At 32.6% G+C, this 15,535-nt stretch overlaps 1 protein-coding gene across 1 annotated transcript in view; it reads left to right on the plus strand.

Annotated features, from left to right (window-relative positions):
- Window positions 1-15,535, plus strand: part of DPP10 (dipeptidyl peptidase like 10) — a 720,618-nt gene that overhangs the window by 659,061 nt on the left and 46,022 nt on the right. Inside the window, exons 14-19 of the mRNA XM_033231721.1 lie at window positions 554-645; window positions 1,122-1,169; window positions 4,259-4,380; window positions 5,762-5,809; window positions 13,966-14,064; window positions 14,172-14,241. Of these exons, the coding sequence (XP_033087612.1) occupies window positions 554-645; window positions 1,122-1,169; window positions 4,259-4,380; window positions 5,762-5,809; window positions 13,966-14,064; window positions 14,172-14,241 (479 nt within the window). The remainder of the gene's footprint in view (window positions 1-553; window positions 646-1,121; window positions 1,170-4,258; window positions 4,381-5,761; window positions 5,810-13,965; window positions 14,065-14,171; window positions 14,242-15,535) is intronic.

Below are 15,535 nucleotides of genomic sequence, written 5' to 3' on the forward strand. Positions count from 1 at the left end.
CAATACTACTACCTGTTTTCTACATATTAAAATGTTAGTCCTATAAACATTTGGAAGCATTGATTTAACTAATTACCTTCATCAACGTGAATTCATCTTAGAAAAAAAATTATTGCATTAAATGGCAAATCTTATAACAATGCTCATACTGCAAAGGTAAAATGAATACAAACCTGAGTTTTTATTGGAGTAAATTTTGTTTTAAAATTTTTTTTAAAAAAAACTAACTGTAGAGCTGCCAGTCATCTAGATGAGAATGATTAAAGTCCTACCTTGATATCAAATGCTGCAATCAACATGGTATACTTGATTCACCCTCACCTGGAGGAGTTTTCTGAATGACTTTCCTGTAGTTCAAATAAAAGCACTAAGCTACCTGCCTTGGTCTGTGTTCACAGGAACGCGCGTTGATTCTTGAGCTAAGGAACAGAAAACTGAACGTTAACTGAGAATTAAAGAATTCAAAGTGTCACGAGCAGTTGGTACATTCGTGTTTAGCAGAGCGATGCTGTTTAAATAAAAGGAAAAATCAATATTTTCTATTTCTTTGCAGAGTAAAAGTGAGCAAATTACCGTGCGGCATCTGACATCAGGAAACTGGGAAGTGATAAAGATCTTGGCATACGATGAAACTACTCAAAAAATGTGAGTGTTTTCAGTTCTCTAATCAGGCTGTAAGTCAGGGTTGTCAAATGCCATCTTTTCTACTAGAATTATGTTTTGCTTACCATAGTCCTACTCAAAACAAGCCAGCCATGGAAAGAATAACCTTTCTTTAAAGATCTCTTCCACACTTCACACAGAGGCATCTTACACAGAGGCATGTACGCGTGTGTGCGTGCACGCACACACACACAGTGACTGGGAGAGATTATGAAAAAGGACGATTTTATCAGGGGAAAAATTATGTTTCCTAGATTGATCAAAGCCCTGTGTTTGAATAGCAAAACAACTCCTGTTTGTATTTTGACAGTTTTAAAAATTTAAGTGAAGATTTAATGTGAAAATTCAGGTGAAGATTCAATGTGAATTCAAGATTCAATGTGACAATGTGACAAAATTCACAGATCACGAAAAATAGATCTGTGTCTAATGCTTGTGTTGTTTTCTTTCCTGGACAGTTACTTTCTGAGCACTGAATCGTCTCCCAGAGGAAGGCAGCTGTACAGGTAAGCAGTATGCAAGGATCTCCTTACACAGACTAGCTTCTCAATGGCTATCTGTGTAGCATAAGGAAGGGAAGGAAAAATTCAAAATGTCTTTTTCAGCATGGCTAGGGAGAGCCAACTTTGCATGACAAAGCTTCACACTCTTGCACCAGTCTCTCCCTTGGCAGGACTGGAGACAATGCAGCCTGCTTTCTCCCTTCCTGCTCTGCTCTCTCCTTATTCTTTTCTTCACCTGCTTTTGCGGTTTCTTAGCATCTTTCTTTTGTGGCTTGTTTCTCTCAACTCTCCACATCAGAGACATTTGCATATTTTCCCTTGTGCCTTCAGCTCCTGCTAAGTCTCCTTTTAAATTTTCAGTACATTCATGTGGCACAGGTGAAATTTATTCTTGTAGAGTATGATGTTGTTGTGAACAGTTAGTCTACTGTATCAAGCAGGAAGCTTTCCCTCTTTGTCTTGTCGTTCATAAAACCCAGTGAGATTGTTTCAGGAGGAGTCATCCTTATTTAAATAAGGAACGTTCATTGCTTGCTAAAATAAAGCAATATATGGGAAAATAATTACGTCTGTTCAGTGTTCCCAAATGCAAAACTATACTCAGAAAGAGGCTTAAGCTCACACCTATTTAGTATTAAAATGTCTCCTCACTCAGGAAGCTTTCACCAGGATCTCACAAGAATGGCTTTTATTTTTGACTGGCAAGCAGCCTGCTAATTCTAGACTTTATATATATGTTCTAATTTCCATTTCACAGATCCATTTTTAAAGTGTCAAAACTGCCGTGACATATTCTCAGGGGAAATTCATCATGTTTGAAGAAGTGTCACCGCTAATTCTTACCGAGTAGCATGGACTTTCCTTTGAGAGTAAAAATGCATGTTTAAAGTCCCCCGACTTCCTCTACATCACCCCCCACACTCTTATTTGTACACAGTTAGCTTTCATCAGAAGCAACCTTGTCCTTTTAATTGCCTTTCTTAGTATATCATTTTTATATTCTTAGTTTATTCTCTTGGACCTTCTGGAACCCATGTTCTTAATTCTGACTTCTAGGAAGCAAAGCTATTTATATAGAGATAGTGATTTGAGTTTTGGATTAGGGATCTTGATCAAAGTACTGGTCACTTTTTCTTTTGGTGACCTGAAGCTTATCTTTCTTGAAACATATGTTATGATTTATATCGGTAGCCATAAACTATAACTTAGAGAGGTGGAAATACTTTATATCTTTTAAAACTCCTATTTTTTAAAACTCAAAGAAAAATGACAGCATCAGATTAGACTTGGTCAAGTTTAGCAAATGGAACTGCCTCAATCTTTCTTCCCATTATTAGTCTAAAATGTGATTTGAATCATAATGGCTTCTTAGATTTGTGTGCTTGTCTTATCTCTCTAGTGACTGAGGCAGAACAGTCAATATATCTCTGACATGTACTAGTGTAGTCGACTGTGTTATAAAGAACACAGTCTTTATAACACAGTCTTTCTTTGTGAAATAAAGAAAATGTAGTACCAATAAATTTTCCCTTAAATAGCTCATCAAATGCCAGTTGGCTTGACTGTAAGATAATGTTAGTGTTTGACCCAGAAAATGCAATCAATGTCTTGCCCAGGCCATAAAAATGATCATTGGTTGACTTAATATATGGCACTAGGCACCCCTGCAGGAGTAGGACTGCTACCATAGTCATTGTTATTTTCTTTGTCTCAAAATTTGCATCTCTCTATTTCAGCAATCTCATAATCTAAATAATGAGAAAATACCACATAAATCTCCAGGGAACTTGGATCTAAAAGCTTTACGGAAGAGTAGAGAGAAAAAGGTTTTAAATCTTAGTGTGTCACTGAATAGCTGTGTTCAACTGGGGTAATTTCTAAGCTTTTCTGTGGTGAAAATTGTACAATATTGTGAATGTAATTAATGAAACTGAATTGTGCACTTAGAAATGCTTAAAATGGCAAATTTTATGTTATACAGGTTTAACCTAAATTTTATAAAATAAAAAATATTGACTACGAATATTTTATAAGTTATTATGAGTGAAACTAATATGATTTTTGCTTAGTATATGCTAATTGTTTTGACTATTATAAGACAATTTTGGATTATAATCATCACACAGTGTTTCAAATATGGAATTGTGATTTTGTGAACCGTTTCTTGTATCTGCCTTAACACCCCTATTCCAATCCCCATACCTACAGCGTATTGCACATCAAAACCAACGTGAATATTATTCATTTGTAAATATGTAGCCAAAAATCGTGTTTCATTCCAAAATGAAATCGAGACCTTTTGTCTGAGCCAGTTTTTTAAAGATATTCTCAACAGTGTTTTCATCCAATGACCTACCAAACTTTGCATTCAGACTTATTTATTAAATAAACAATTTGATAAATAAAATTTAATCTTGTATTAATTTTTCAACTCCTATAACCTTAAGCACCATTATTGTAAAATAAAGATAGTGATGACTTTTCTTTTTACCACCTCATTATGTCAAAGTGTGTATTGTTGTTAGTGTTATATATGCTATAATACAAATACAACTTTGTTTAAAATCAGTAATTTTTCTGCAAGTAAATGATGGGGAAAATTTGGTACTGATACCAAATTCTAATGTTTAGAATGTTTAATTTAGAAAATCATGAGCTTGATGTTTTGTTTGACTTGTGGAAATGTGTATTCCTTCTTTCAATGAGTATATATTAAATATTGAATAATATCTGTGGGAAATTCCCTTTAAGACTTTACACAGAAATATCTATTTAAAATGCAAAAAAAAGTAAGTTATTTTGAGTTCCTTTGAAATCAGTTCTTTGTTTATAGCCATACATACAAACATACATATTACATAAGTAAAAGAATGCATACTTTTAATTTTAATAGATTAAGAAAAATATGTATGTTTTAACATTACTAATGGAAGTTGACTTTTTATGTATATGGTGATTCATAGTTTACAATGAACCTCTATGCAAGTACCGATGTAACTCCCCTGTTTATATTATATTTAAATATGAGCACCACACATTCAAGTGCCTAGAATAGTAGCATTTCTATAATAACTTCCTTTTTCTTTCTCCAGTGCTTCTACTGAAGGATTATTGAATCGCCAATGCATTTCATGTAATTTCATGAAAGAACAATGTACATATTTTGATGCCAGTTTTAGTCCCATGAATCAACATTTCTTATTATTCTGTGAGGGTAAGATAATACATGAATTCTGATTTAATATATTTTATTCATTGTATTTGATCAATATCTGTTGGTATCAGCAATTATTACTCTAGATGATTTCATAATCTTAATTTGTAAATTTTTGTTAATAGAATATACATTATATATGCATTTACTGAGATACAATTTTTTACATATTTCATATAGAAATAAAAACTGAGACTAAGTCAATAAACATGCACACATAATTAATAAGTGCTATTTGAACATGAGCAACTCTAAAAGGTGAATAAATATATTTATATCAGCAAAGCCATGCCACAATCATAAACTAATTTACCTAGTCTTTAGGAAAAGTAATAGTCTAGTCTTCTTGTTAAAACAATGCCTTGGTTGTTAAGAGATTTAGGATCTATGGAAATTCAGGACCTATGGAAATTGAATTCCCCTGCTTCAGTGTTCTTCAATTCTGAGCAATTATATTCACCATTATCACCCTTTCTATCTTGTAACAATATGCATAGTCTTACATGTTTATACAGTATTTCTGCAATATATTCATAGAAATCATTTTCCTTTTAATATGATACTGTATTTTCCAGAAATTAAATGGAACTCATGTGTCCTCTTATAATATGAGGAGTTGAGTGCTACTACTGCAGCTGATACATTCAGTTGTCCTTTTTTAAGACACAATGAGATATATACCAAGACTTACTTTTTAACATTGTTTTTATGTTGATATATGAAATGAAGTAATCAAAAAAGAAGTTCTTGTTTAACGACATCAGGAAAAAAAAACAAAAAACATTAGTTTTAGATGGGATTCCTTAGAGAAGTGAAGTTTCAGGATAACTTTTTACAGTAACAAATTAGCTAGTATATTTTAAGTATTTGGATACTTATGGAGATTATGGTTAACATATTTTTAAATTAATGTAAAATTACTACCCAATTTTTAAACTTTTCTTGTGGATGAACTATTTCAAATATGCATACATTCTTTCTTTTTTGTCTGAGTGGCAAATAGAATTTGATCTTGAATCGGTGGATGGGGGTGAAAGGGTCGCGGATTAGCTTTCTGAACATCAGTGGCTAGTCTATAAAAGACTAGAGATAAAGAGAAAGCATGTAGAATTGGCTAAAAACATAGAAATATAGATCATGTGGGGGAAGAGAGAATCTTAACACAATCTCTGCAAATAGTTTCTTTCTTATATATTCTTACCCTTTTGAATATAATGCTTATAAATAGGAATGAAAACTAGTTATCTGGTTTCTGTTTTGTTATGTTTTAACCACGAACTGCTTCCATTTTGGGGAAAAAAAAAAACTATGATGTAAACTTTCTAATGATTATTACTTAGACGTCTTTAAAAATATTTATGAACCTATTTTTAAATTCCAGGTCCAAGGGTCCCAGTGGTCAGCCTACATAGTACAGACAACCCAGCAAGTGAGTACACAAGAAGACAATTAAGAATAGTTACGGTTGGCATAGTCTTAGACATTGTATTATCTATTCTGAGTCATATACTCTATAAATCCTTCCTCAAAAAATCCCCAGCATGAGGAAAGCTGTGTGTATACCATCAACTTGACCTTCCTTATGTATGTAAGAAAGGCAGTAAAGCAAGTGATGTGAGCCATGTTACAGGCGGGCGGTGAATCTTATATGCCCAAAATAGGATATTTACTACCTAAATCAAATAGAGTTATTGATGAAACAGGTACATTTTAGCTTACTGGCCTCGTAATGTTCTGGTTCATTCTTGCCTGGGCCTCACCTAAGTTGTTCCTCCAGAATAATCTTTTGAAGACATTTTGGAAAATTATGAAAAATATTTTATATATTTTCTATCCTGTTTGTTCCAGATATCCAGGTTCTTCTAGTTTTATATATGCACTTTTTCATTTATGCATTTATTCATTTGTATATTTGTTAAGTGATCACCTACTTTTGTCAAGTAATGTGACAGAGTCTGAGGGTCCATTGAAAGGGTCTCGTGTTCAAGAACTTACAGTAAAGTAGATAAATAAATGCATGGTTGGGCTTATCTTAAAAATGAATAACCAGACTTCATCCTTTCTTCCTTTCTCTTTCCTTTCTTCCATGTTTGTATCCTTCTTTCATTTTTTAAGTTTTATTTAATCAGTGCTTCTATCCTGTTATTATTTCACATAAGCTACTATAATCTGATAATGGCTCATATTTATTGACTCATTTAAACTTCAGAACACCTCTGAGATAGGTAATTTGATTACCCCTTTTTACAGGTGAGAAAAATTAGTCTCAAAGAGGTTAAGGATTAATAACTTGGCCAGAGTCGTACTAATAAATGGCAGAACCATGAATCAAATGAGACAGTCTGACTCGAGAATAGGGTTTGTAATTCACTACAATATAACAGCTACTTTTTCTATTGTGCTTTTGCCTCTTGCACTGCATGTTCTTATTTAAGTAGGAGTCAATTAGGTGCCTTAACTTAGAAGATATACAGGTAAAAAAGTATAAGTTTGAATGACAAATATCATTTTGAGAAAACAGATCAAGACCAATTATATTCTTCAAACAATGTCATATGGCCACTTAGTGCAAGCACTAGACAACAAGAAATTTCTAAATTTGTGTTGGGTTTTTGTGTGGCTGGAAGATGGTTTAGCACACATTTTAGTTTCTATTTATTTCATTATTTCCATTTTCAGTGTAAATCTTAAAGAGGTTATGTTAAGCAACTCAAATCTATTCAATATTAACTCTAACAGCAACAATAATGATCATAGACAGTATGGTTGATAAAATGGAAAGAAGGCTGAATCTCATAGACAGAACAATCGGTGTATAAAATAAGTATCACATGCTTTTTGTGGGATCCAAGATGGTGTGTTAGCATCTCATACAATCAGTGTCCTCCAAGGCAAATAAACAAATGTGTTTGCAGTGAAAATGAGTAATATTCATGACATATAGGACACACTTAATCAATAACTATTTGTGTTACACTGTATATTCTGCCTTTAACAAAGGATGATTAAAAATTTTTTCCAGCCTGATTTTAATTTAATTTTATCCTATTGTTACAAGGCAATGTCTTTTCTAATAACTTCTGCTTCAAATTACATAACATTTCTGTCTAAGGGAAACCACGTTATTTTCCTGTTCAGAAGCCAATCATGATTGTCTCAAGGTCAACAAAAACAAAAAAAGGCTACAAATAATGGTCAAGTGCTTAATTTTCTTTTCAAAGGATAATTACTTAGGGAGATAAAATTTATAATCAATGGCAAGTAAATCTTTGGGTTAATTAAAGCAAATATACCAAAAATAAGTCATAACTCATTTTGGGGCCACATGAAGTAGGATAATGCATGGGGAGAAAATTTAAAAAAAGAAAAAGGAACATATTTAACAAGCATGGAAAATCTTTAAACCCACTAGTTATCAAAGAAATGCAGAAGAAACTACTGCCATGTAATTTTTCCTAACAAATTAATAACGTTAAACATTTGTGTTACTAATAAAGATAGAATGTGGTAGAAGTGTTAACTATAACATATTAAAAATAATAGTCAAGACTTAATTCTTTTTTCTTCTTTTGTTATTTTTTTATTTTTTTTATTTTTTATTTTTTATTTTTTTTGAGACAGAGTTTTGCTCTTATTGCCCAGGCTGGAGAGCAGTGGTGCAATCTCAGCTCACTGCAACCTCTGCCTTCCAGGTTCAAGCAATTTTCCTGCCTCAGCCCCCTGAGTAGCTGGGATTGCAGGCATGTGCCACCACGCCTGACTAATTTTGTATTTTTAGTAGAGACGGGATTTCTCTATGTTGGTCAGGCTGGTCTCAAACTCACAACCTCAGGTGATCTGCCAGCCTCAGCCTCCCAAAGTGCTGAGAGTATAGCCGTGAGCCACCATGCCTAGCAAAAACTTAATTCTTTTATATCTTTTTCATTTTTGTAGTTTATACTGAGAAAATAATTCTAAATGGAGAATATTATGACAAAGCTATTGAAAATAGAAATAGACATTATAAATAACAAATAATGGGTAATGTAAATCAGTCTTAATGGAATATTACTCAGTGCCCTGAGCATCTTCCATTTGTTTTTCCAGAACCACTTTTAACTCTCAATTCTCTTCAATGTTCTCTGGCCTAGAAGTACTTTCTATAGATGACTTAGGTTCTGTTGCCCCATGACTTCCAACTGGATTCAACCAAAGGAAGTCTTGCAGGCAACTGGAAAGAGGGAGAAAACTGCTCTGAATTATTTATTCTGCCAGCCCTGTTCCTGTGGAGTCACCACAGGTTGGCTGTGACCTTTGGCTGAAGGGAATCTTCACCCTTGACCTTCAGGCCCAGCCACTGTGTTCCTGAAGTTTTCTTTTTTCACTGTGTTTCTGCCGGGGTTTGGTATTGGAATCATACTAAATGATTGAGTTGGAATCAGAAATCATACCAAAAGAATGAGTTGGGGAGGAATCCCTTCTCCTTGATTTTTGGGATTAGCTTCAGTAGGATTAGTCGCAGCTCTTCTTTATACATGTCATAGAATTTGAGTATGAATCCATCTGGTTCCAGCCTTTTTCTAGTTGGTAGGCTTTTTATTACTGATTTAATTTCATAACTCATTATTGGTCTGTTCAGGGTTCCAATTTCTCCCTGGTCCATTCTTGAGAGGGTATGTATGTCCAGGAATTTATCAACTTCTTGTAGGTTTTTTAGTCTGTGGGCATAGAAGCACTCATAATAGTCTCTGAAGGTTTTTTGTATTTCCATGGGGTCAGTGGTAATGTCCCATTTGTCATTTCTGATTGTGCCTATTTGAATTTTCTCTCTTTTTTTATTAGGCTGTCTAGCAGTCTATTAATTGTATTTATACTTTTGAAGAACCAACTTTTGATTTTGTTTATCTTTTGTATGCTTTTTGACATGTTCATTTCATTCAGTTCAGCTCTGACTTTTTTTTCTCCTGTAGCTTTGGATTTGGAATTGGTTTGCTCTTGTTTTTCTAGTTTCTCTGAGTGAATATTCACCATTTTTTTAAGTATTTAAAATTAAATGCTTAGGATAGCTTCTTTGAAAATATACTAATGTTTAAATAATCAGAGTTTCTTTACATTTTAAACACGTAAAAAACCTCTTAGAACATCTAGTCTTCCAGATATATGTTATAGGGGGAGATATTTACCTACAAAAGAGGTAGTTTGATGTGCCTGAGATTACACATACACAGCATAGTCCAATGGGAGACACATAAAATTACATGGTTAGAATAGTCTGTGATTATTTCTCTGGTAAAAGTGCACACAGTTCAGGGCAAGAGGAAGTCAATGAGAAGACATTTTCAGAAAAATAAATGTGTATATACAAACATAAGAACAAATAAAAATGTTCACATTTGCAAGATAAACATTGTTCATCATGGCTGGAACAAAACATTTACTAAAAAAGCAAAAATATATGAGAGCCAGAGGGACAGACTGGAACTGGATTATAACTCTTATTTTTTTCTAAGTAGTTTGGATTCAGTCATATTGGTTCAATGATAAACCTTTGAGATTTTAATTTTTTTTTTAAATTCTGGCCATGGAGTAACTGGAAATAGACCCAATCCCCTGGTTTCCCTTAATTAATAGTAATAATAATAAAGAAAGCTGGACAAAATATACAGATCAACTGTTTCTAGACGTTTGACAATAGCCAACATGGGTCTCAGATCCCTGAAAGAAGGAAACAAGCAAAATTAGTGTTGTAATTTCTCTGGCTTTCTTGTTAACAGCAATTTCTGAACTCCAATGCAATAAAGAATAAACTAATCATAATACAATGATATTCCTGAGTTGAAGAGACAGAAAATGATATTCAGGCAGATTGAGGCTTGTGGAATGGTGAGGAATGGTATGAAATTTTATGGAATTGAGGCTTATGGAATGATGGAACTGGAAATGAAGAAGCCGCATGGAGAAAGACATCTGCATAGGGCTGGAAGAGGGATCACCCTGAATCGGAAGAGCGATCACCCTGAATCAGCTGCTGAAAATACCTAACTGAGTATGCATAGGAAGATGCTTCATGAGTGTGGGCAATGCCAGAGCTCACAGAGTGGTGGGATGTGCTCACGTTATAATCAGCAGAGTAGTGGAACATTTAGAAGAGATCCTAGAAGTGTCCTGTCTTTTGTAGTGCTAAACTAACCATAGAGCAAAGGTCATTTAAATACACACTAAAAAGATTTATTTAAAAGTCTTGAAACAGTCAACCTGCCTGCAACATATGCCAGAACAAAGTCCAACAATTGTTAAAAGATTACAACAAAACCCAGGCTTTCAAAATGTAAATGCCGCAATAGTCAGTATCTGATAAAAAATTACTAGCTTTGTGAAGAAAGTAGAAAATATGACTCATAAATAGGAGAAAGATTAGTGAATAGAAACAGACTCAGAAATGACAGAGATGATGGAAATCACTGACAAATACAGTAAATTAGCTGTTACAAATACATAAAGCCATCAAGAAAAGAATGAATGTAAATAGAAAACAGAGAGAATATATTTTTACAAATAACTTTGTGAATTTAAAATAAAATATTTGAAATATAAACTTCACTGGAAAATACTAAAAACAGATTAGAGGCTGCAGAAGAAAAGATCAGTGTACTTGAAACAATATCCGTAGAAAATTTCTTGACACAAAAAGAAAAAGATAGACAAAGGAAGAACATGAATTAACCATAGGCCAATATCTACATCTAACATATTTGTAATTAGAGTCAGAATGGGGCAAGGAGACTTGCAAAAAATATTTGATGCAATAATGGCCAATAATTTTCTAAATCTGATGAAAAAGTTCCAAAAAGTTCAACATAACGAAAACAAGATAAATGTCAATAAAACCACACTAGCGCACATCATGAGCAAATTATACAAATCAATGATAAAGAAAAAAATTTTAAATCATCAAAAAGTAAAAGACACATTACGTCCACATATAATACACATAGTAAAAACAAATGACTACAGATATCTCATCAGAAAAAAAGTAAACCGAAAGACAATAGAACAAAATACTGCAAATGCTTACGGAAAACCAAACTAAACTAAACAAAAATCCTTAATAGAAAAACAAACCTAGAAGATATTTCTCACTTAAAAATGAAGACAAAAAGAAAGTTTCAAGAAAAAAAGAAGTGAGAATGTTCTGTCATCAAACTTGCACTTCTAAATAACACATTGATCAATAAAAAATAAATAATTAGAAAATATTTAGAGCCAAAGGAAATTAAAAAGACATCAGATCCCAATTTAGGGGTAACTACAGCTGTGACTGGAAAGAAATTTGTGACTCTAACTTACTGTATAAAAATAAAAACAGATCCCAATTTGGGGGTTACTACAGTTGTGATGAGAAAGGAATTTATGATTCTAACTTATTGCATAAAAAGGAAGGGCTTAAAATCGATAATCTCCTCTTTCACCTTTAGAAACTAGAAAAAGAAGAGCAAATTAAAACAAAGTTGAAAGAAGGAGATAAAAATGGGTAAGAAGGAAATAAATGATATTGAAAAGAGCAATAGAGAAAATGTATAAAACCAAAGGGTGCTTCCCTGACAAAATCAATAAAGTTGGCAAAATTCTAGCAAGAGACATGAAGAAAAAGAGAAAAATGTAATGCCATTAATAAAAGAGATGATGTCTACACAAATTCTATAGATATTAGAATGACAATAATGGAACATTATAAGTAATTTTGTGCCAATAAATTTGACATCTTAGATGAAATGGAAAAATTCCTTAAAAGACACAAATTTCTAAACATTCACACTAGAAGAAATATACAATTAACATTCTCCTCACAAAGAAAACTCCAGTTTCAGCTAGCTTTACTGGTACATTCTATGCAACATTGAATAAATTAATACCAAGCTTACACAAACTCTTTTTAAAAATATAAGACAAGTATTGACCAGATTCCAAATACAGACATATATATTGGGAGGACAAAAAAAAAAAAAAGATCACGACAAAATAAAGATGAATTTAGATGCAAAACACCTTAATTAAATAATGGCAAGTCAAACCTAACAATTATAGAAAGTATGATAATTTATTATGGCCATGTTGGGTTTACCCAAAGATTCTACATTTGCTGTAACCTTCAACAAACTATGTAATTCACCATATTACAATGAAACTTTAAAGGACTTAGAAAAAAATTGAAAATTTTGGCCAACAACAATAATAATCAATCAATAGTAATTCCTAATCAAGATAAGCTAGAAAAGAAATTCCTGAACTTCATGAATGGTATCTGTAAAAATAATACAGCTGACATCATGCTTAATGGTGAAAATGATTCTTCTCCCTGAGAACTGGGAGAGTCAAGAATGTTTGTTCTCACTCCTTCTGTGCGACATTGTAGTAGAGGACTTAGCCAGTAAAATGGGTAAGACAAAGAATTTTATGCAGTAAAACTGTGTTTATTTGCGGAAGACATACCGTGTAAAAAACAAAAAATAAGGAAACAAAAATTGTGGAATATACACACCTATAAACTATTGAAAACAAGTGAATTTATCATGGTTACAGCTGTAGGCCAATATGCAAAATTCAACTATTTCATCAACGAAAATGCAAGATTTGAGTATTTTTAAAATGCTGTTTAAAGTAAGGTCAAAATATCCATAGAGTATCTATGAATAAATCTAATAAAAATAAATGCCTCCTCTATAAATCTATATAATATTGCTGGGAGAAATTAAAGACTCAAATTTCCACACAGACATATATGTGTGTGTATATATATACACACACATATATATACACACAGTATGTACACATCGATATATATGTATACAGTATGTACACATATGCAAACATATATGTGAGTGTATATATATATTTATGGATTAGAAGGTTCACTATTTTTATGAGGTAAAGTCTCTCCAAATAGATCTACAAATTTAATACAATACATGTACATCAAAATTCCAGCAAGTACTGATGTCCACTTCATGTTTTATCAAATGTTTTGACGTTTCATTTTTGATATTTGTCTATTACTGTATTTTCAAGGTCATTACTCTTTTCTTCTGCAGTGCCTTATATTTTATTAATCTCACCCAGTATATTTTTCATCTTAGGTCATATAATTTTCATGTATTTCAGATTCTGCAGTTTTTATTTTTAGAAATATATAATATGCGCATGCTTTTTCTACCTTATTAAACACTTGAACTGCAGTCCAGATGTCCTCATCCTGTGTTTCTGTATGCCTTTTAATTGGTATAGGTACCTAGATATTGTGAATCTCAACTCATTTGGTGTTAGATAATCTTGTATTTTACTAAAATATTCTTAAGCAGGTTAACAATATGATCAGATTTGCATTTTGAAAATGTAAATGATAAATTTAATAAAGAAGCAAATTAAAAAAATTACTGGCATAATGAAGCTCACTTAGAAAACTGTTGTAGTAACTCAGAAGAGAAATGATGAGTTAATCAGCACAGTGCCTGCCAAATGGTAACAACTGGATAATTTTTTGTTGTGTCACACTGATTCTTGTTTAATGCATAGGAGTTAGCTATTTACACTACCTTTTTTGGTTTACAGAATATTTTATATTGGAAAGCAATTCTATGCTGAAGGAAGCTATCCTGAAGAAGAAAATAGTAAAGCCGGAAGTTAAAATCCTTCATATTGACGACTATGGTAAAGTTTTGTGCATGCTATGTTATTCAAGAACAACTTTCTCTGCGTCTTATAGTTTTACCTGCAAATGACTCTCCATCTTTAATATTTTGCTCTTTCTTTAAAAGAACTTCCTTTACAGTTGTCCCTTCCCAAAGATTTTATGGACCGAAACCAGTATGCTCTTCTGTTAATAATGTAAGTATTTTATTTGTTTTTGAAATAAAGGAATATAAAGATTTTCTATTTTTATGTCTCACATGACAACATTTGATTCAATAAACAAGAGAAGTCCTATGTGTGTAGTTAACCAGGGCAGCTGTCTGTTGTCTAAATTCCTCTAGAAGTCCATCACTAAATCATGTGTAAGAATATGTAATTTTTTTGAACTTCTTGCATCCCACATGGAGTTTGGTGCTACCACCAGGAATAGTGACACAGAATAGTTTGATTTCTGGGTGTCTGCTTAGCGGTTAGTGAAGTCCTGGGCTCTTTATCAGTTGTTTCTGCCACACTGAGGAACATGTAATTCCACTGCTAAAACAATGGGTTATGTTTGTATCACTCCTGTCAGTTTTTCCTCCTGGATACATGGCCTGCAGTAAGCTGCTCTCATGCTCAGAAAACTTGACTCAAGGTTTTTTTTTTTTAATCTTGAAATTGACTTTGAAATTAAATATCTTTATAAATGTTGTAAGGCTATGTCATGACTGTATAGTATTATGCACCGAGTCCCCTAATATCTAATACATAACTAACGTGATATTGATTTTGCATTGCATTTCTGAGAGTTATAAGTTATTTCTCTTATTAATATGCTCAGGTAGCATATTGATATAATAGTGCTTAAAATTGTCTAAAATTATACCTTTAGATATAATATTTAGAAATAGTAAATACGAAAATATTATTGCTTATTATGATCCCTGAATATAGTGGATAAGTATTCAGTCTGTGGAATCGGATTTCCTGGGTTCAAATTCTAGTTTTGCCATTTCTTAGCTGTGTGTCCTTGGGTAAATTCCTTAACCTCTTACAAGGCTAAGTTTATCTAAACATAAAATAAGCATTACAATACAACCTGTGTTCTAAGACTGCCTTGCAGATGGGGTGAAATACAGCATATAAAGTCCCTTAAACAGTGTCTAACACATACGATTCTTATAATTATTGGGGTTATAATTCTTTTTTGTATAGATGGCTTTTTTTATTTAGGTATTTTAATATATACAAGCAATTTGTCCCTTTATTTTAACAAACCACATAATACAGAAAGAATATAATATTTATTTTTCTCTCTGACTCCAGTGTTCATTTCTAATTCTAATTATTGAGTTTTGTGTAGTTTCTCATATCCAAACTTTTCTCCTTTCTCCGTAAGAGCCAGAAAGTTTCTGAAAGTTTTTTTTGTTTGTTTGTTTGTTTGTTTTTTGAGACAGAGTCTCGCTTTGTCGCCCAGGCTGAAGTGGGGTGGCGCGATCTCGGCTCACTG

This window comes from Trachypithecus francoisi, unplaced genomic scaffold, assembly GCF_009764315.1.
Source record: "Trachypithecus francoisi isolate TF-2019V2 unplaced genomic scaffold, Tfra_2.0 Lachesis_group13, whole genome shotgun sequence".
Classification (NCBI taxonomy): domain Eukaryota; kingdom Metazoa; phylum Chordata; class Mammalia; order Primates; family Cercopithecidae; genus Trachypithecus; species Trachypithecus francoisi.